Source organism: Catharus ustulatus, chromosome 4 (genome assembly GCF_009819885.2).
Source record: "Catharus ustulatus isolate bCatUst1 chromosome 4, bCatUst1.pri.v2, whole genome shotgun sequence".
Taxonomy (NCBI): Eukaryota; Metazoa; Chordata; class Aves; order Passeriformes; family Turdidae; genus Catharus; species Catharus ustulatus.
This window is the reverse complement of record NC_046224.1, coordinates 36758077-36780059: the sequence shown is the minus strand read 5'-3', so window position 1 is coordinate 36780059 and position 21983 is coordinate 36758077. Positions and strand designations below refer to the sequence as shown.

The following is a 21983-nucleotide window of genomic DNA, read 5'->3' as shown; positions in this document are numbered from 1 at the left end:
AACCTTAAACCCATATAAGGTCTATGTTGTTTAAGTGAAGTTTTAAATTTGTGGTCTCCAACTTTCAAATACTACTCTATTAATGTGACCTAGCATATTCAAATAAATGTCTTTAGAAATGTGTGTATTTTTTGGAAGAAGCTTTTGTCTGAGTGTAATTGCAGTAAATACTACCTTCTTTTCTTCTGTAGCTAATATTTTCCAAGATTCAGATATGATTCTTACGGCAAAAATGTCTGTAGGGCAGGTTAATATTTCTATATACAATAATTTCATGATTACAAGCCGCACTGACTATAAACCGCATCTCTGGGTGTTGGCAACATTTCGTTCTTTGTCCATACACAAGCCGCACCTGATTATAAGCCGCTCTGTGTTCGCAGTGAGGACGTGCGTGCAACAAAGTTGCCAGATAGTAACAGAATCGTGGGATGGTGGGGTTTACTGACTCGGCTCGGGCCGTGCGGGCACAGGGCTGCCGACAGGGCTGGGTAGCCCAGCTTGGTGGGGCCGCTCGGGGCCGGCCGCTGCTGCGCCAGGTTTGCGCGCCCCGGCCCGGCGCTGCCCCATGGTGGCAGGCAGGGACGGAGCCCGCCGGCACCCACGGGGAGAGGAGGCAAAGGAGCTCCCCCTGCTCCTGCAGCAGTAGGAGGGGAAGGAGCCCCCCTGCTCCCGTGGTGGCGGTGGCAGACGGGGACGGAGCCTGCCTACTCCTGCGGCAGCAGCGGCAGCAGGCAGGGGCGAGAAGCCCTCCTGCTTCCCCCCCCTACTTTCCCCCCTGGGCCACGGGGATGGCAGCACGGAGCCCCCCGCCTCCCTCCCCCCTGCGCTGCTGGCACTAAGCCCGCCTGCACTCGCCGTGCAACAGGGTAACCTATTTGTAACAATCGCGAAATACCGGGTTTTACTGGCAGGTGCTCGGCTCAGCACCCTGGTTGGCACTTCCGGGGTTGAAAATTTCAGAAAATTTTTCACATATTAGCCGCTCCTGAGTGTAAGCCGCATTTCCGGAGTGGGAGCAAAATTTTAGTCAAAATGGTGCGGCTTATAATCATGAAATTACTGTAATGTTGTTTTTGCTTTAAAGGTATCAAATGCTATATTTGCAGTACTTACAATTTTGTAATCAGAAAGTTTGTCATTTTTTTCTCCACAGATTTACACTAAACCAGGAACAACTGCTCCTTCAGAAACTGCATCTGTGGTGAGTTTGTATTTGGGATATTTTTAAATCACATGAGATGAACTGCGTGTAAATAGGAAGGTGTGGAATTCATTTTTCTCCTGTTTAATTTGCTTCCATACTCTTATTCCAGGAGTCATTTAGCTTTTTCTTTTGCAAATAATATACTTGGATCACAAAATAAAATATGAAAAAAGTAGTACATTTTCTATACTTGTAGTGTGGTTCCCATCTCGATCTCCAAATGGACTTCAGGTTGGTTAGGAACTTTGAACTAGAAAGGTAACTATTGGTGTAAACAAGACTATATGCCTGTGCTGTTAAAAGAAAAAAGGAAATATAAAACTTTCTTTGATTTAAAATCAGACTTCCTATACTGATCTTAGCATTTGTTTGATTTCTGTTTGGAACAAGCCCTTATGTTTCTAAATTAAAATTCTACAAGAAATAGTGTTTTAAAGGCAGAGGAATCGGTTTATGAAATTTTAATATTCTTTACCATTATGTTAAAGATTCAGTACCGATGGTAATCTCATTTTCAGGTTTTATTTACAGTTTCATTTTTTCAGTATATTACTTGAAAACAGAAGTTATCAGTCAGTTTGAGAGAACTTGTATTCTTTAAAAGAGTCTAATCAGCATATATTACCACCTTGAGAGGAGATTAGTCCTTGAACTGTAGAAAATAGCCCTTAGTTTCCTTAATCCTCCAGCAGTTGTGGTATTTTAATCAGAAGATGTGCACAGTGGCCATTAGAGGTAACCCCCCCACCAGCCCAAGACAAGGATTCTGGGCAGTGACATTGCCAAGCAGAAATACAAAGCTATTTATGTATGTGCTTTAAAAAGTCCTCTGAATGGGCATGTTAAAATGGATCAGTAAAAAATTGTCTTTCATTGTTCATTATTGTAATGACTTTTATTCGCCTGGTTCATGTATTGAAACTTACTTCAATTAACTGGTTGGCTTAAGAAAGATGCAAGCACAGAAAGAAATTAAGTCTTGTGTGCTTTCTGAGTCTGAAGTGAATAAGATACAAAGAAATAGATAAATTTTTTTTGTGAGATGAAATAAGTATGTCTGAGGATGAATGATGTTAAAAGACAAAATTCTGTGTGCATGTTTGAATAACTTTTTCTTCTATTCCCTCATTGTATCATGCCTTTTCAGTCTGTTGCTCCAAAATATGTGTATACTCCCCTGAATCATCTTAAAGATGGAACTATAGTGAACTTGTATGGCGTTGTGAAATTCTTCAAGCCTCCATATATTAGCAAAGGAACTGGTATGTACTATATTCAAGAGATTTGAAATCTCCTCCAGCCAGAACTGTTCTTACTGTGTTTGTTATGAATTAACCAGAATGACAAATTCACATGCTCTTTGGACGATACTTTGACCAGCTAATAGAACAACAAAATCAATATCAGTCAGTTTAGGCAGACTGGTGGAGACGGCAAATGAAGAAAGTTCTTAAATGAGATATGTCATTTGTCCAGCTACTTTAACAAGACTTTGGGGAACTGAGGACTTGGAACATCTTAATTAGACAAGCACTGATTTCTGGAAATCATTAGGTCAGCCGTTCTTTCCAGATATGTAAAAACAGTGAAGTTAAATGCACTGACTTTCAAAGTAGCATATCTCTGAAGCAGCTAGGAGAGATTTTTTTTCTACTGTATTATTTGTCAAATTAATCACGTCAATTTCTTAAGTAGTAGAACTTTAAGAGGGAAAAGGATTATTTAACTATTTAAAAAAACTAACTATTTATTTACAGTAATTTCACGACCATAAGGCGCACCGGACTATAAGGCGCACCCCTCGGGAGCCAGGACATTTCGCAACTTTGTAGATCAGATAAGGTGCACCGGACTATAAGGCGCACCTTTTTTTTGCAGCGAGGATCCGTGTTGCGCGCAACAAAGTAACAAATTAGTAATGGAATCCTGCGATCGTGGAGTTTACTGGCGTGCTCAGATTGGAAACATTTTAACAGATTGGTGTAGCCTTTAAACTCAGTCCCAAATGCCCTCCCTGTGCGCGAGGCCCGGCACTCCCACTCACCCCTGGTGGCAGCTGCCGAGGCGGGGCTTGGAGCCGCGGTGGTTCGGAGCAGCTCGGAGTGGTTGGGGCTTGCTGCTGCACAGAGCGGTTGGGGCTCACCATGGCACAGAGCGCCCTCCCTGTGCAGTGGGCCCTGGCACTCCCACCTGCCCCCAGTGCCACCTCCCCCTTGCGGCTCTGTGCTACTGCGGTGTTTTTCCCCTCGCAACTCTGCGGAACCACCATGCCGTTCCCCAACTCGGCTCGGCGGCTCCTCCCCCCATCCCCCACTCGCCTCAGCGGCACCTCCGCCTGTGCCCCGCTCACCTCTGCAGCTCCTCCGCCCGTCCCCCGCTCGCCTCGGCGGCGCTGCCGCTTCTCACCCCTTCCCCACGGCGACCGCGGGGGCTGCGCTGCTGCCGCCACTGCTTTCCCGTGGCCGGCGGCGCTTCGCTCCCCCCACAGCTGGCGGCACCCGCCAGCTCTTCGCTCCCCCCGCGACCAACGGCTCCTCGTTCCCCCGCGCCGGGGCCGGTGGCAGCTCCCTCCCTCCTCTCGCAGCCCCTGCCAGCTGTGGCCACCCACTCCCGCCCCCCCTTGTGAATCAGCGCTCCGCAGCACTGTCCCCCCATTGCAGCTCACACTTCCGGGGTGGCAAATGTCGCAACTTTGTCCATCAGATAAGGCGCACCGGGCTATAAGGCGCACTTCCGGGTTCGGGGGAAAATTTTCGTCAAAAGAGTGCACCTTAAAGTCATGAAATTACTGTACCTAGTCCTTGCCTAAATGTCATTAATAACTTCCTAGTATGTCTTCCCTGTATATTTTGAGTTGACATCATTAAAATAAAACAACAGTCTCAGTGGAGAAAAGGGACCCAATCTGATATTTCTTATTTATGAAGATAGTTGTAATTCACTTGCTACTTTACAATGAAAATCTCTAAAACAGTTTTAATTAGTCTGGGATTTTGAGTAAAAATATTCACTAATCAGTCAAATATTTCAATGTTGGTTTTTGATTTTTTTGCACAATCCAGAGTGATGTTTTCTTGAGAGGGTACAAAATGATCAATGATTGTTCTGCATTGTCAGGGCATGAAGTGGCTTTTGTCAGAAAATTCTGTGGTTGCTTTAGATCTGTCCCAATGCTGCACCAATGCATTCTGTCTGATACTGTAATAATAGAATCATATAGCTTTAAGCCGATGCCCACTGGAAGGGTGGAAGATGGGGCCACTGTACTTTATCTACATGGGTCTTTATTCACCATATAGTTATGCCCTGAGGTATAAGATACTTCTTCTTACAAATATTAAGGCTTAAGGCTGAGGCCTTGCACTGTGTTCCCACTGAAGGTGCGTACCACTGGATTGGTACCTAATTTAGTCTTTATAGTTGGTTTATATAATCTATAATCAGAAGTTAATCATTTCCATTGCCATTGTTGTATTAGGTGAGTATTAAAACATGATGAATGAAATGAGTTTTCAGTATGTTCATAAATCATTTATTACAGAGAAAGTTGTTTCAGCTAAGCATGGTTTTGCTTGGGGCATATAGTTTGAAATGTCTGTATATGAGAACTTTGTGTGTTCTGAAAACTATGCTAGAAAGTGCTTTGGGTTTTGCTTGGTACAAGAGACAGATAGGATTTTGTCTACTAGAAGATCTGTTGGAAGTGTTCAAAACTATATTCTAGCTTTCCTTTCCCAATAGTTAAAAAGAGTCTTAAGATATTTTAAATTTTTAACAAAGATTGTATTTTCCTCTCTCCCCCTTAATCTTAAGGATATCTCTTAAACTTGAGATTTAAAAGAAAACAGAAGTAAATGGAAGAAAAAAGACCCTCTGTCTTTGTAGTGTCCAATTACAGAGATTATGTACTTGATCATGAAAGTTTTAGGACATTACAACATGACACCTACTGCTTCCCCAACTCTTTTTTTTCTTGTAGATATTGGTCAGTGTTTTCCATAAAGCAGGGATGAATGAAGAAGAATCCTTGCTGCTGGTTAATAGTGTCATAGAATTAATGTCCCGTTTTCCTGGGGGAACCTCCATCCAGCATTTTATCACTGATACATGCAGTATATTTGTATGTCACATGTTCAATTAAAATCTCATTTTAGCCTACCTAGACATGCATGTAGATTGTTGATTTTATCTTTATGAAATATTTCTTAGGATTAAAATTAATAAAGGATAGTGATTTTGGAAAAGGCACTTCTAAAAATCTTGGCCACTTCCAGGTCAACTGTTCTACATGCCCAAAATGAAGATTAAGAATCGAATCAGATTCTTAAAGAATTTTTTAAGCCCTAAGTTTAATTTTTATTTTCAATTTTTATTTGATCTTGAGCCTAAATCATCAAACTGCCCAGAATTTGTTTAAAATTATATAACTGAAAGAACAAGCTCTAATTTAAACTACACCATTTGGTCAACTTGAATTGCAGTAGTCAATTTTTAGCAAGTAATAGCAAACCAACTTTACAGTGCAAAGCAAACCCGTCACAGAATGTTGTGCTATCCATTTGTGAGGAAGCAGACTCATTTAAACCTGCAGTAATTTTTCCTTCAAAGTATTGTGTTCCATTTTGGGTTTTTTTTCTGAATCAAAATGTTGCAGTTTTATTTAAGTTTTGCAGAACAAAATAAAAACTGTTGCAGAGGTAAATATAGGAATTTCATTTCTGGACCCCTAGAGATCAGAATAATGTTTGCCCTTCTGTTCGCAGTGGTTTATATGCAGTTCTTTTTAAAATCTTTTTTCTTATCTTAAATTATGGAAAATAAATAAAAGATTAAAACATATTTAAAAGAATTAATAAAAATAGTAAATGGTGTAATAAATAGTTAATAGATATCTCACGACAGTTTCTTTGATCTACAGTTTGCAAATGATGACATTGAAACATCTGTTTAGCCAGATGCTTCTGATAGTTACCAAATTGTATCTCTAAAGTATATCACCCTATTAGAAATAATAAACTTTAGTAAAACAGTTTGATTCTTCAGAGGTTTTGTTTTGGGCTTCTGCAATATATGTTTGTATGTACATATATATACACACACATAGGAATGTGTGTACATTTGTATTATTTTTTCCTGTCTTATTGAAATATAAACAGTAAATTAGCTGGGTCAGCTACTTGCTGTTAGTACAGACACTTGTGTATTGAATGACCTCAGTAATTCTTGAAAACAGTATTAAATGTTTCATTTGGTTTTGAAGAGAAACTAATTTGCTATGGTAATCTCTGTCTTTTTTGCATGTATTGAAATAAAAGAAACAGAAGGCAATCTTTAATTAGAGTCCCTGACTGCTAACAACATTGCCCAAAACCTTTTTATCTCTTGGAAGGGGGAGGTTATTGGTTTAGGGTAGTGGGTTTTCCACTAAGTGTTATTGAGGAATAAATCTGTGATTGCACAAAAGGGGATGTGTAATTAGATCGATGCTTTCCACCTTAACAATTTATACAAGCATATTTGTCTGGAACTGCTGAAGTCCTCAGTAATAACTACAATAAATGTTTAATCAGTAAATACTAAACAACTTGCTGGTCCTACAATATCAATAACTACTAATCTGGAAAGCTTTTTTAGCAATTCTGGTTTTCTTAGGATGACTGAAAAATGAGTTTGTATGTGAAGCTGTGGGGTTTGGGGTTTTTGTGTTTGTTTTTTGTCTGTCTGTACACACTGTGGAGAAATGCAGGCTTTCTGCTCATGCTAATAATCAGCATAACAGATTTCCATAAGAGTGAAAATGCTGTGGTGTTATGAAAAGAAAGTTGTAACCTGAAGAATGAACCTAGACTGTCATGATAGTGGAGGCAAATTTAGATTTTCAGTAGCTGTTAGAGGGCTGCAAGAGATTTCCTATTTCAAACTATTTAAAGCACCTTGAAGCTTGACAGTCAGCATTCTCCATGCAGACAGTGTAATCTCCTACTGATTACCAAATAGCTGTTGATTTTTTATTAAATGAAATAAAGTACTCATTAACAAGTTATAGAAATTGTATTTAAAAAAAAATAAGGACTAATCTGAAAGAATATGAAAAGCATGTAAGACACATGCAAACCATCACCCTGTACATTCATTTAAATTAAACATGAGTTATGTCTCCTTGTTTTCATAACACCAATTCTGGGGTGTTACAGGCATCCTTACAGGTAGCTGTCCATGGTAGCTGGTTCCTTACATGATAAGCCTGAGTGAGAACACCTCTTCATAATACAGTAATTTCACGATTACAAGCTGCACCATTTTGACCAAAATTTTGCTCCCACACCGAAATGCGGCTTACACTCAGGAGCGGCTAATATGTGAGTAATTTTCTGACAGTTCCAACCCCGAAAGTGCAAACCGAGTCTGTGCAAACTGCCAAGTCGAGCACCTGCCAGTAAAACCCAGATTTACGCGATTGTTACAAATTGGTTACTGTGTTGCGCGGCGGGTGGAGCTTCTCCATGCAGGAAGCAGGGGGGGGGGTTGGGGAGAGGCAGGGAGGCTCCCTCCTGCTGGCCCCGCGGCCCAACGGGGAGGCAGGGGCTCTCTCCTGCTGGCCCCGTGGCCTGGGGGGAGGCAGGGGGCTCCCGCCCCCATGTGCCACCGTCGCCATGGGTGCCAGCGGGCTCTATCCCTGCCTACCACCGCGGGACAGCACCGGGCTGGGGCGAGCGAGCCCAGCGGCAGCAGCAGCCAGCCCCAAGCGGCCCCGCCGAGCGGCAGCACCGAGCTGAGCCGCCTGGCCCCGTCGGCAGCCCCGAGCCCTCACAGCCGGAGCCAAGCCAGTAAACCACCCCCTGCAGCAGTTCTGTTACTCTTTGGCAACTTGGTTGCACACGGGTCCTCACTGCGAACGACAGAGCGGCTTATGTATGGACAAAGAACAAAATGTTTGCCACCACCCGGTGATGCAGCTTGTAGTCAGTGCGGCTTGTAATCGTGAAATTACTATAATTAAATATTTTTTTTAAAAAACATCCAGTTTCAAGTTCTGTGTACTGTCAACCAAAATTCAGTGCTTTTACTGAGACAATCTAGTATGAAAGTAAGACGCTTTCTTCTGTTGCATATGAATTTGCTGAACTGTGCATCCATTTTGTTATATTTTTAAGACAGGTTATTTCAAGTAAAATCTACTCGTAAAAATTCTCTTTAAAAGAAAATCAGTGGAATTTTTTAATCAATGGGCTGAATTTCTCTAGTAAGGGAAAATTGACTCCAAAATATAAACTTCCATTATTTTTTTTTAGCTTGGTAACGAAGGGATTTTGCTTTGTTGGAAAAGTATATTGAGAAAAATAAAAAGTGTGATCAATTTTATATTGTTTTATTTAACTCTGAGACATTATTTAAATTATCAGTTCTGTGTAGAATTTGACTCACTGTTTTTTCAGAAAAGTGAATTCATTCACTGATTTATAATACTACTGTAGAAAACAGGAAACAATTTTCACATTTCAACTGGAAAAGACAGTTGGCTTTTTATTTTTAACTTCAAAAGGGAGTTTGCTGAGTGAGGATTTCACTAAAAAAATCAGTATTTATGCTTTGATCTCAAAGTCCTCTATTGTAATTAGGTTTATAGAAGTGATGTTTTGAAGTGATAGTAAGGATTGGAATACTAAAATCACAGAGAACCTCTGTTATGTAGAAAGTGTTCCCTGGCTATGTAAAGTAAGTGTACTATTTTATACTGCTTTGACTAGGATAATTATCAGTCTTATATGATTATGCTAATTACATTGAAAATTGAGGCAGTATGTTAACTTCTACCATTAAATAGGCAGCTGCACATGTATGAAGCTGACTTGTAAAATCACAGCATCAAAGAGTAACCACAATTTTAATGTGGAATGTTTTTTCTATTTCCTCTTGACTCTGATGTTGGATTATGTCAGTGCACTGTTGCATGTTATTCTGCATCCCTAAAGGATTGTAAATCTGTGAACCATATGGGTTTTTCTTCTTAATTGCTCATTTTGCTCATATTTGCAACAGATCTTTTAAGTTAATCTCTAGAATTCATACGCAGAGAAGTACATCAGTCTTTGGATTACAGTAGTAAATACTTGCAGTTTTGTCAGCTAGACAAAATAAACTGGAGTTTATTCTTGACATTCCTGGCATAGAATGTCAAAATAGACTCTATATGGACCTTGTGCCTTTGATGGGAGTGGGGAAAAGAGTGACCACAGCAACTTCTGAATGCAAAAGATGATAATTTATCATTATTGAGTCTGTGTAAAAATCTTGGGAAGGAAGAAGAGTACTAGATTTATAGAAACAGTGAAGGTTTTTGTATCTGTAGGAAAAGTTTTATTTTTCAGTAAGTCTTCAGTGGATTTCTTTCATCACTTCATTCACTGAAATCATTAGGGAATTTAAACTTTTAAGTTTAAATGATAGCAAAATTTAAGGGTGTATGAGCTGGAAATGGAAGAATAATTCTTTTGAAGCATGGGTTTTAATCCAGTCTTACTTACCTGTCTTCATGTTTAGGGAATCTATTCAGGGAGTTTACAGTTGTCTTTATGACAGTCTTCCTGTAGCTTTTTTATATAAGGCAAATACGTCAATTTTACTAGACTGATAGCATTCTCTTTCAAAACTGTCCAGCAATGACTTATGTGTCTGCATCTTTATAATGTGCGTGATGGAAATTTTATTGACTTTTAGAACTACGACATCTTTGTTCAGTTCCTAGCTATATAAACTGGCATAGTGTCATTATCACTAGTTACCTCATAGAATTACAGCTGAGGGAAGTTGGGGTTCTTGATAATTCTTTTTTTTTTCTCTTCTGTTTGGGTTTTTAAGGATGAGAAGGTGGCCATCAGTGCAAAACAGATTTGATTTGGGGAATTTAATTCACTGCCAGTTCAGATATTGAGAAACAAAGAAGTATTGAACATTTAGGGAGAACACCTTTCCTCTACCTTTCCCAGGTTCAGCTTCACTCCAGGCACCCCTCCTTGTAGTGTCTGTTCTGGCTATGGTTACAGGTGTCTCTTGGAGGGACAATAGGAGGTACAGGAGATCAGGGTCAGGATGTGGCCTTTCTTTCTGCTGCTCTTTGGTTTCTCAGATAGATTACCAGCTGCCATGTTGTGAAAGAGCAAATGAACTTTTACTCTCTTTTATGTTTATAAGGTATCAAAGCACACATTTTGTAAGCTGAAATGGAAAATACAGGTTTCATTTATGTCATCCACAAATACTGCTCTATTTTGGACTGGTCTGCATTGTCATCTTTGTATCTTGTTTTGATTTTACTTCTTAGATCATCATTAGAAGTGAAATTCTATGAAGTTTAACTTCAGAAAGGCATATTTAATATTTTTACTCTACTTTCTAACTACCACTGTGTGACTCTATTCTTATGGTATATATCTGCATATTTTGTTGAGGGATATGTAATTTATGTTTTAATTTGCTTGTAGAACTCATTACCTTTCCAGAAATCTGTGCAAGATAAATCTTAGAAAATGATTTCATAAAATTGTAGATATGCTCCTCATTTTGTAAAACAAGTAATTGAAACGTGAAAGAATAGCATGCCTGTTACAGACAGAAGAAAAAGGTTTCTGTATTCTTGTGCACAGAGCTGTGCTTAATCACACATTTCATTTTCAGTTATTTGGGCTAATTATCACTGAGATGGGCCATGCTTCAGTTATTATGGTACTGTAAAAAAATTAACTTTTTCAAAGTTACACAGATCATAGCAGAAGAAAATGGCTACAGAAGTGTTCCTCCCAGATTTAGTATCTGGGTATTAATAATTCCATAATGCCTGTTACTCATCCAGACACTTTTATATTTTACAGATTATTGCTCAGTTGTAACACTCGTGGACCCATCAAATGTGAAGTTAACATGCAGTCTTTTTAGTGGAAACCTAGATTCTCTACCAAAAATTTACAAAGTTGGAGATATTGTTCGATTTCATAGAATAAAGGTATGTACTAGGATGTGGGGGTTTTATGTGCTTGCTTTTCTGCAGTAAAAGGTCTTTAGGAATAATTCAGTTTTACACATACAGAAATGAACTCTTGGAGACACTGGATAAAGCAACTGGTTGTTGAAACAGCTATGGTTATGGTATGGACCAAAACTGAAAGTAAACAGTGATATTTTTTCAACAACAACAGTGTTTATTAAAGTACTTGACAAAAAATCATGTGGTACTGCTAGATGGATAGAGTTTAACTGACATAAATTGGCACAATTTGTTCCTCTTCAAACTGATGGAATTGAAGTTTCTTTAGGTCTTCTGTTGTGGAGCAGTTTAGGTCAGCTGGAGAATCACTCCAGTAAAGGGAATGTGTCTGGGCTTGTTTGTGTGCAGTATGATCCTGCTGCTTCTTCAGTGTTGTACTGCATTACTCCCTGTTTATCTGTATCAAAGGGTATGCAGGAAACTGTTTACAGCTTTGATACTGCTTCTGCTGGGTGTTTTTGTTATGCCTGCTGCAACTGTATAGGGAAGAGAAGCCACCCTAAAAGGACTGAATGGAAGCCGTGTAATGCTTGGACCGTACTTAAAGAGGTGGATCAAAGGACCAAAGATGTTATTTTACCATTAATTTGCAAGATAACCATACATAATTTTTAATATACTTTTTGTGTAAAAGAATTACATTAATAAATATAATAAAAGAGGCTAGTGGGGAAAAAAAACAACAAACAAACAAAAATCCCCAAAAACCCTCAGTTTGTATATCTGAACATTCTTGAGAGTGTTCTAGGAAACTTGAGAGATTTAGGAAATTTAGGATTATAGAAAAGGATGATAAAAGGGATAAATATCTGTAGTACGAAGCATGTACATTTTGATATGCTGTAGCAGGAGAACAAAGAAGAAAACCCCATGATAATAAATGTAAAAAGTGGTAAGATTTACCCAGTATTTGAGTTTCATACCATTGAGATTGTTAAGAAAGAACTTCTTAAGATTTAGAAAGTCTTATGTCCTTCCTCTATATTATAAGTATTAAAAATTGAGAGAGAAATTAGCTAACTATTCTTGGGTTAGTATAGGGTTTCTCTAAGGTCATCTGTATATATAATAAGAGTGGAATTAAATTATATTTATATTTTGATGCTTGTCTTGCTGATCATTACTTGAGATGTCTTATCAGTCTTGGAAGTTCATGAATTGGACTTCAGATGGGAAACTTATGCTAAATGTTAATATTTCCTCTGAATCCATCAGGGTGAATGTTACACAGATACATTCACTTCAGAAATTCAATGGCAATAAAAACTTGTTTATTGAAAACGGAAGTACTGAAAACAGAGTACATATTTTATATATGTGAAAAAGGAGAAAGGAACTGGTCAGAATAAAAGAAGTGGGAAGCTGTTGTAGGGCATTATTGGATTTCTAAGTACACATTAGGAAAATAAACAGGACCTCTGTCAGGAAATTTATGTATGCACCCTCTTTTATGCAAACGCAGTATATTCTAACTTCTACTATTTGGTATTTTCACAAACTTACTAGGGAAACCTGCTGATACAGCGCAGGTAAGGGACGTCACTGTTCTGATTTGGCATCACTTTTTGGAGATCATTCTAGAATCCTTGTCAGTTGGTACTTTATCATTCTGCAAGATGATGTTCAAGTATTTAAAGAGAGGGTCCATCAACTTTTTTCTCATATATGCTTTTTTTTTTCATCTCAGTTGAGCTTTTCTGAGTGGTTTCCAGTCCTAACAGACCTCCAGCTGCTCGCAATCTGTCTCTTCAGATGCATGAGCTGAGAGCTTGTTTAATTACTTTCTAAGTGAAAATGATCTAGAGTCACTAAGATGTCTTTTTCTGGATGGGAATGTTCTGATTACCCCAGCCTAAGAAGCAGCCACTTTGGAAGTTTTCATACCTGATCTGAGCAGGTAGAAATCTGACACAAAAGCCTGGTGCCAACTTCTGGGAGGGGAAGGACCTCTTTCAGCCATAGGCAGCATAGTAGATATGACTTCTAATTATTCTTTCTGCAGTTCCTCCTTCACTCTTTCCTGCTTTTGTCTCCAGGCCTTAATCACCTTCACTTAGCTTGCTGGATGGAAAGCAAGCCAGGGTAGCAGATGCCATAGTTTGTCAAAGCTGTGCTTATCAGTGAGGACAGATAGATACACACAGCCCTTAGAGTGTGTGCTCAGATTCTGTCTGCCCCAGATATGCTTTTGAGGGACTTCCAGGAAGTTGACACTGATAACAAACACATTTTAAAAATTACTGCTCCCAGTTACACTGTTGGCTTCTAATGGATAACTTCTCCTCATAGTAACAGAGGTGTTGGCAAGATCTGATGGTCAGAGCTAGTAAGAATTTAATGAAGGGGATTCTGTTGGAATTACTTTGGATAGAGGGTAATTTCATTTGCTTAGTATTTGTTGCAGAGAAGGAAAATTTTAAGTGTCTTATGATAGAACTGGAAAATTATCTAGTTTTAATTACATTTCTGTTAATATTTCTATTAGAATTTCCTTAAATAAATTATGCCATTTTCTCTGAGGAATATTTCTAAGCCAGTATCACAGTGCCTGCTGGCTTTTTTAATTATTAAACCAGAAATTATTTCAACTGGCTTAAGTATATAAACTTCTTGCATTCAAATTTTTCCACAAAATACTTACATCTTCAGGTGAATTGAATTGGTAAATAAAATAGAATATATTGCTTATTTTCTTCTTTAATTTGTGTTTCATTGCTGCAGATGTTTCTGACAATCTTATTTTTCAGGCAGCAGTTCAGGAATGCTAGAAAATAAGCTATTATTTATGGTCCTAATATCTAGGTGTGTTTATCATGTCTTCAAAAAACAAAATTTTGCTTCCATGTGACAATCTTTGCTAATTTTCTTTTCGAAAGTGCCTGCAGATAGTTTTGGTAGTTCAATTTTCTTCTTTTGATATTTAAACATATTCAAAATGGTTTAATTTTTACTTCAAATGACTTCTCTATTTCATTAGTATCTCTCTGTTCATACAGCTGGAAGTAAACCAGGATTAGATTATTAAAATATAAGAAAATATAATCATCATCCTGTATTATCCAAATTTGTTTAGACTAAAGATGAAAAACCATTTACAAAATGCAATGAAATATACCAGATGCATTCTGGTGCATTTTTTCTTGACAGGATACTTTCCTTCATAGAAATATCATCAGTGACAATCATAAAAAAAATAAAATCTTCCTTCTTAGTGTAAAAACATGTACATTAGCTTGGTATATGTTGTTTCCCTAGGCATTTTTTGATATTCTAAGATGATCTGTGACTGCAGTGGTTTCGTAATAGTCCTTTGCTTCTATAATTTAACAATCAGTTTTGATGGAAAACTACTGTGGAGATGCTATTATTCCAGCTTTATACACTACTTACTATCACACTTTTCCATTTAGTGAGATGAATAACACCATCTTCAGTAAAAAAAAAAAAAAGTATGTCTTTTACTTTGCTGTAAGTCTATTTATAAATATTTTAATATTAGCTTCTTTTCAATAACCAAACGACCATATTCAGGATAGTTTTGTACCCCATAGAAATCACTGGATTTATTATCCATGCAGTTTGTTAAGGTGACACTGCACCTATTGTTCTTTAGTTTACAAAAACTATGCCAAAGACTCCTGCAATATGTATACGAATTTCCTGGCTTACTTAGAACAAGCCAAGTGCATTTTATCTGCTCTGTTTTTGTCCCAGAGGATATTTTTGTTTAGAAACCATTACTTACTGAAATTATTTAAAATTCTCAGGAAATTTTTTAAGAGATAGCTGTCTGCTCTCCCCCTTCCCTGTTAACCCCCTGCTTCACCCTCCCCCAACAATTTTTTAAAAAATATATCCACGTCCTCTAGAAATGACGCAAAATCTACTGAAGGGGAATTGTTGTCATATGTAAAAGTCCCAGATTGACTTTAAGTTTAATTCAATTTCAGAATTGTCTGGAAAATACAACATGTTTGCAGTATCAGTATCAGTGCTTAAGTTGATCTGAGATCTGCTTGAGTGCCGTAATGAAACAGCATTTGCCCATATATTTTGTTCATGTTACACTCCAGTGATCCCTTATCACTTTAGCAATGATTTCTTTTTAAAGGAGAAACCCAGAGAATTTCTGTTGACCATCATCTGTTCTGTGGGTCTGACATAAGTAATTTTCCAGCTGTACAATATTTTGTTCTGTTACCCATTCTGCATTTTGGTCTCCTGTTTCTTCTGCTCACTAAATAAAATTGTTGAATTCTATTTACATTCGAGAGGACTCAGTGGCTTCTCCACCTGCCTGTGCTTGAGGACATCTGGTTTTGCTAAAGATCATCATTAGTTTTCTCATCATGAAAGTTGAGATTTACCTTCTCACATATTTTCTTTTTTTTTCTCAATTTCATGATTTCCTCTTCCAACATTAAGGCTGATTTCAAATTCACTTAATGAGGGTACTGGGAGATGTCAGAAGTACAGTATGTCAACCTACTGAATGCTCAAGGCATGACATAAAGGATTTAGGAAAAGAGGAAAATAATTTATGGTGAAATATTGGTGGAATCCCGGGGAGACAAAGTACTTTCTTTCATTTTGTGAAAAGCTTAGAACCTTCACAGAAGACTAGGACAGAATTTTTACTAAGAAGATATTTCATGATGTTTTAAAAGGACTAGTGAATAAATAAATTTATAGATTAATTAGAAATTAAAAGACTTCAATAAACATTTGACATGTCAGGCAACATACGAAAAATATACTTGAAATATATTTTGATACAGCAATAAGCAAAAGTGGTGAGAATTTTCTTCCCCTCTGGATGTTACCTGTTTAGAGAAGCTGTGGAATGCCAGTGATATGATAACAACTAAAGTGAATCTGTGTGTTTATCTTGGATAACATCTTACAGGAGAACATGTTTTTCCAGATCATAGATAATGGGGGGCAAACTGATTATGAAACCATGTGTTTTCCTTATTTGTCCCTTGGCTTTCCTTGTATTTTCAATATTTAAACTTAAAGATTAAAAGATTGAAGCTTTTCAGTGTTTCACTGAAGAAATACTACATCCTGAATTGATATGCTCCATTGGTCAGGTTCTGAAGAATGCTTAAGTAAATCAAAGTTTATCTTAGAGATGACCCTTAATGCATTTATGCATTATGTCAGAGTAGCAGGCATTAAAGGAGTTCCTGTCACCGAGATTGAACTGCTCTGTTTATGAATTTCCAAGGTCAATGAATGCCTGATTTGTGTGCTTTTTGCATCTCACCATGTTTATAAAATATAGGCCTAAATCATTGGCAATGTTTTGCTGTTTAGAACTTCTGACACATATTACATGTTCTGCACTTTCAAAATCGGAGGGATTTTCAACCATTTGAAAATTGAGCCCTGGGAATCCCATACTAGACTGTCTCACTAATGCTTGTGTATGTTACCGCTTACTTGGTAACCTGACATTACTTAAAAAGGGATAGATCAAAACAGACTGTGTCAGATTTCTGGATAATGAGTCATGCAGTGTTTTGATATAGATAAATCTATAATTTTGGGGAGCAGTAAGACTAGACTAGACCGTTGAAGGAATGCTTCAGACTTGAAATAAATACTATGTTACTTGTGGCAGCAGATACACAGCTAAATCAGCAGGATTCGGGAGACCTGCTATGAGCAGGGCAATAGACAGTGAATAATGGTGATAGCTGTATTCATAATTCAAGGAATGAAAGCTCATCACTGTTTGCTTTATGGGAAAAAATAACTCCTTGAAGTGATTTTTTTTTCCAGTTCCATAATATTGGGAAACAGGGCTGTTGTGAAGGGCCAGAAACAGGAATCCATTATAACCTTGCCATTATTCTGCTGTGTAATCTCTAAAAATGAATTTATTTCATGCCTTAGTTTCCCCATTTGTAAGAGGAGTCCTGATACATTCCCCACACAAATATTTTGACATGTGCAAATAAAATACTCTGCAAAGATGCTGTAGGTATAAATGTTACAGGTAGTTACTAGTCTGCCTCTTCAAAAATTTCTTGTGTAATATTATGTATCTGCTTATACATTTTGTTTTATTACTAGTATTAATTTTAACTTTTTGTTTTATTTTGTTTTTATTTTGACTCTGTTCTCCTGATAGAACCAGGAACAGAAATGATCAATGATCTGCTTTCCGTGTACATGATAAAGCAGAAATGTATCTGTTTTTCCACGCAGTGCAAACTTTTTTTTTCTCATTCATATTTTATTACAGATCAGGGAATACAATGGACAGATGCAGGGAATTACCAGTGGGGGATTTGCATCCTTAACGTTTGATGGAACTGTAGGAGCTCCAGTCGTTCCTCGAACTTCTAGCAGAGTGTACACTTTCATGGAGGAAGAACAGAAGACAGTAGAAGAATTACGTATTTGGGCAGCCAGTAATATTTCCATCTCTGGACCAGCAGCAAAATTGTCTGGTGTTCAACCAATGATGTTCTTTGATCTCACTTGTCAGCTGGTAGGAAAAGCAAAAGTGGATGGATCTTCTTTTCTTCTAAAGGTGGACTTCCTTTTTAAAAATAATTTATTTGGTTTATTAAGACATTGTGATAAATTTTTCAATAAAACAGACCTATTAATTTAAATAATATTAGATAAATATTTTTAATGTAAACAAATCTGTGATCTTTGGCTATTTTGTTTCTATGAAAACAAAGTAGAAAACCCACTTGTCTTTGAAGTTGATCACCTGATTTTGTTTTTAAGAGAGGTTTATTAAAATGGCTTTATATAGATTATAATTTCACAAAGATTTGTAGATAAATATCACATGATTTCTTAACCTTGAAAAATATTGATATTTATCTATGTTTTCTAGTTAGCAGCATTTACTGCTTGTTTTTCTACATTTGCTGGATATGATTAGTGCAGTAAGTAGCACTGCGTAAAAAGGAATGAATGGATTATGGTATCATGATAGATTTCAGGTAGATTCTTTTAGTTACTCATAAGCACTTTGGGCATCAGTGCTCACTGAAAATAAAAAATGCTAAGTGCCACGGAACAGGAGAGCAGATTCTAAAGCTGATCCTTAATATTAGCTAAATAAAAAGGAGGTCTCCATAATATTCCTAGTTTTAGTTCAGATGTATCAGTCTGGTGTTATTCCAAACTCCTCTTTATTTATTTTTTCACTTGATTGTTAAAACATGAGTAAGGATCAAGCTTTATTTTCCCCTTTATGACTTCATAAAATTATATATTGGTTCTACTGTGTTAAACTGTATTGTTACAATATTTTTAGAAATAGCACTTGGTGTTATTCCTTCATTGAAGCAGCAAAGATTTTTCTCATACAGAACAATGCATTACTACACAGAAACAAACCTTAAGTGCATGTAACATGTTCTGCAACTGCTACAAATATTTCCATTTAATTGTGCCTTGTGATGTAGATGTCAAATAAGACCCAGTACATTTCATGACTTTGTGGACTGTAATTAAGTTGTTCATTAATAAGTATATCTTCAGCATTGAAAGACCTTTTGCAAGGACAGAGACAAATGCTTTCTTAAATTATTATTTCTTTACACACTTTTCTGCATTGTAAGACCTGAAGTCAATTTTGTCACTTTCGTATAGTAGAGGTGATGACTTGGGGAAGTCTTAGGATAGACTTAGGAAGGTAAAAGTTTGAGGTCAAATAATGGTAGATCAATTTTTTTGCATGAAATATTAAATACTTAAATGTGTGTTAAAATACATTGGAGAAGCTTTAAAATGCCACATTAATATTCTGTTGCTAATTTCCTCCATTTTTCAACAGTGGCAAAATCCACTTCTGAAATCAAATACTGGTTGCGATAGAAAAGAAACCTTTCTGAAAACCTGTAGACAGATCTCTGATTCTTTTCTTGATTTGCAAAATAAAAAAAAAATCAAAACAACCAATTCAATACCAGCTGAAATTGAGTGATCATTAAATATTATTTTACTGTATTGGTTTTGTTATGCATTTTCTAATAATGATTTACATTTATTTTATTCCAAGTATATCCGTTAAATTAATGGTTGAGCTATGAAAAATCATGATTCTTTTAAGCATTGATCTTGTGTACCTAGTGGAGAGTGCTTCAAAGACAGCTAAAATGAATTTCAGCAGTTTTGTGCATCACCTGTAGCATAACTTTTAAATTACACTTGACAAATTAATTCCTATTTGCACAGCAGCAGTTGGACATGGTATAAAAATGGTATCACTGACCTGTTAGTGTTTACCATTTTCTGAGAATTTTATTCAGATTGGTGGATATTCAAAAACACACACTAGAAATTATTGTCATTTATGCCTTTCATAAGAGTTTTTTTATTATTCTTCCATACTGTCTGTCAGTTAAATTGTGTACATTAAGATGTACAATGAGCATATTCTGCTGTAGATAGATACAGGTATTTTGTCTCTCACATTTCAGTGTTTTCCAACCATGGTGATCAAATGTTATCACTCACTTTTCTTTAGCTCCTGTCTGTTAATGACTAGTAATAGAACAATTTGTTGTTTCTTATTCAGAATTAATTTAACCACTTTTGCATTTTATTCTAGTATTCACTTTTGAAACCGAGACAGTTTGAAACCAGGATGTTTTTGTGTTTTGTGTAAAGTAGAGCTGCCAAGCTCCTGAGGTAGAGAGCTTTATCTGTTTGCTTATTTGTGCAAGAAGAAACCCAAACCCAACTACTTTGGAAAGGATGTTATTTTAAAATAAACTTCACTAGCTAACAAATTCCTCTAAATGATGCCCTGGTGCCAGCCATGTTAGTTCCTCTGGCGAAGGACATTTTAAAACTAAGTCACCATCCTTTTATCTGAAGAAGGAGCATGCAGGGTATTTTAATCCATTTGTCAGATCATCTCTCCATTGTAGAATTACCAAAGTGTCCCAAGTAAAGCACGTTGAAAAATAATTGAGAACTTGACAAACTTAGGATTCTTTACTTTGTCAGAGTGACTAAATTTGTTATATATGTGCATTAAATCTGTTTTCAAGCTGAATTCTGGAAAAGATGTGATAATTCAAGCAATAGACAACCTCTCTTTCAGAGTTGGTTTTAAGTATTTCATGGTTCAGGATCAGAAGATAACAGGCTTTTTTTAATCTGTGGCAGTATATACCACCTCATTATCTGACTCCTTCAGAATATACTCTTTTTTGGCAACATGATTTGATGTCATGGGTCATTTTTGCTGTGAATGGTTTTCCTTTTTATCTCCTGATTTTGGATGCATATTCTGTGAATTATTCTTAGTGCATTTATACATGGCTTTGCTGATCCTTAGATGTTTTCCTGTGGGTCTGTTGATCCACAGCAGTTAAGCATAAGGGGTAGAAATTCTTTAAAAAGTAGGCTTTAGTGTCTTTTTTTCTTGCCCTCTGCAGTGCCTAACTCATGGGACAAACCACCTTGGTATCACAAACTGTCTGAAAATTGGAAAATAGGTTCTTCTGTTGAACCTGTATGTATGAAATCCTATGAAAAGCAGCATTTCAGAAGTATAGTCCAAATGCTTCTAGATTTTTGTTTTACTGTGCCAGTATATCAAACCATTATTTTTGAGTCTTTGAGAAGAGTACATCTTCAGAAACTCAGGAAACTATAGTTTACAGAATAATATTTGGGTTAAGAAGTATGATTTTGGGTTCAAGGTGTTAAGCCTGTCAGTAAACTTGCCTTTTAACAACACTTTGATAGCTGAAAAATATCTTTTATTTCAGTATTTCAGATATTTCAGTGCTTGGAGTGTATCAAGGATTTAGCTTCAGGCAAAGTACTGATGTTTTTCTAATATGTTCTGGATAACTAGCAGTGTATACTTATACAGGAGATCATCAGTAATTAAGTCAATATATACTGTGTACTTGGTCTTCACATGCTGTAGCTGGAGTGGTAAAAGACCCCTATGGCAGGATTAAAATAAAGTACAGACATTTCTGCATATTCTGATAGTTGTAACGGCTGACCCTAAGATTGTCTCAGCTGGTTTGAGTATGGTGCTGAGAGCACCAAGGTTGAAGATTCAGTCCTCATGCAGACCATTCACTTAAGAGTTAGACTTGATGGTCTTTGTGGGTCCCTTCCAGGTCAGAATATTGTCATTCTGAGCTGGATAAACAGCCAAGGTTTTACTAGAACTGTTCTTTGTGGGTTTTATTTAAATATTAACAAATTCCAGGTCTTTGCACTTGATTGTGTTCTCTGTAGAGGTTATTTTGTGCTCTGTAAGGAGTAATAACTTTAAAAATCTCATAAGGTCTAATTCAAGTATTTTAAGGACTTTTAGACTGAAACTATAACTAAGATCTTATTGTTAATAATTTTTAATCAAACAAAATGATAATAATAAAAAAGTCATTTAAAGTCTGAATCTAAAGTAGTCTCATCACATTGAAATAGTTCATTTGCTTTGCAGGTTTGGGATGGCACTAAATGTCCCTACCCCACATGGAAGGTGCCTGTGGAAGCAAAAGACCTGGAAGGAGAAAAAGTTCTTCTTCATCAGCTGAGAAATCTAGTAGTGGACATTCTAGTCTATGATAATCATGTACGGCTGGCAGAATCACTTAAGGTAATGCACAGTTTGGTATCTCACTCTCTTTTTGTGGCCTGTTTTGTTCTTAAAAGTCACTTCAGAGAATGCATCAATTTGGTTCTGCTGTAATTAGTTCCATATGCCTCTTTATCTTTTTCTGT

General features: G+C 37.0%; 1 protein-coding gene across 5 annotated transcripts in view; it reads left to right on the top strand.

Annotated features, from left to right (window-relative positions):
• POT1 (protection of telomeres 1) overlaps positions 1 to 21983 on the top strand; it is a 58970-nt gene that overhangs the window by 15464 nt on the left and 21523 nt on the right. For all 5 annotated transcript variants that reach the window (XM_033058082.1, XM_033058081.1, XM_033058079.1 and 2 more), the window contains 5 exons: positions 1157 to 1204; positions 2355 to 2469; positions 11077 to 11207; positions 17503 to 17793; positions 21703 to 21858. In XM_033058082.1, the coding sequence (XP_032913973.1) occupies positions 1157 to 1204; positions 2355 to 2469; positions 11077 to 11207; positions 17503 to 17793; positions 21703 to 21858 (741 nt within the window). The remainder of the gene's footprint in view (positions 1 to 1156; positions 1205 to 2354; positions 2470 to 11076; positions 11208 to 17502; positions 17794 to 21702; positions 21859 to 21983) is intronic.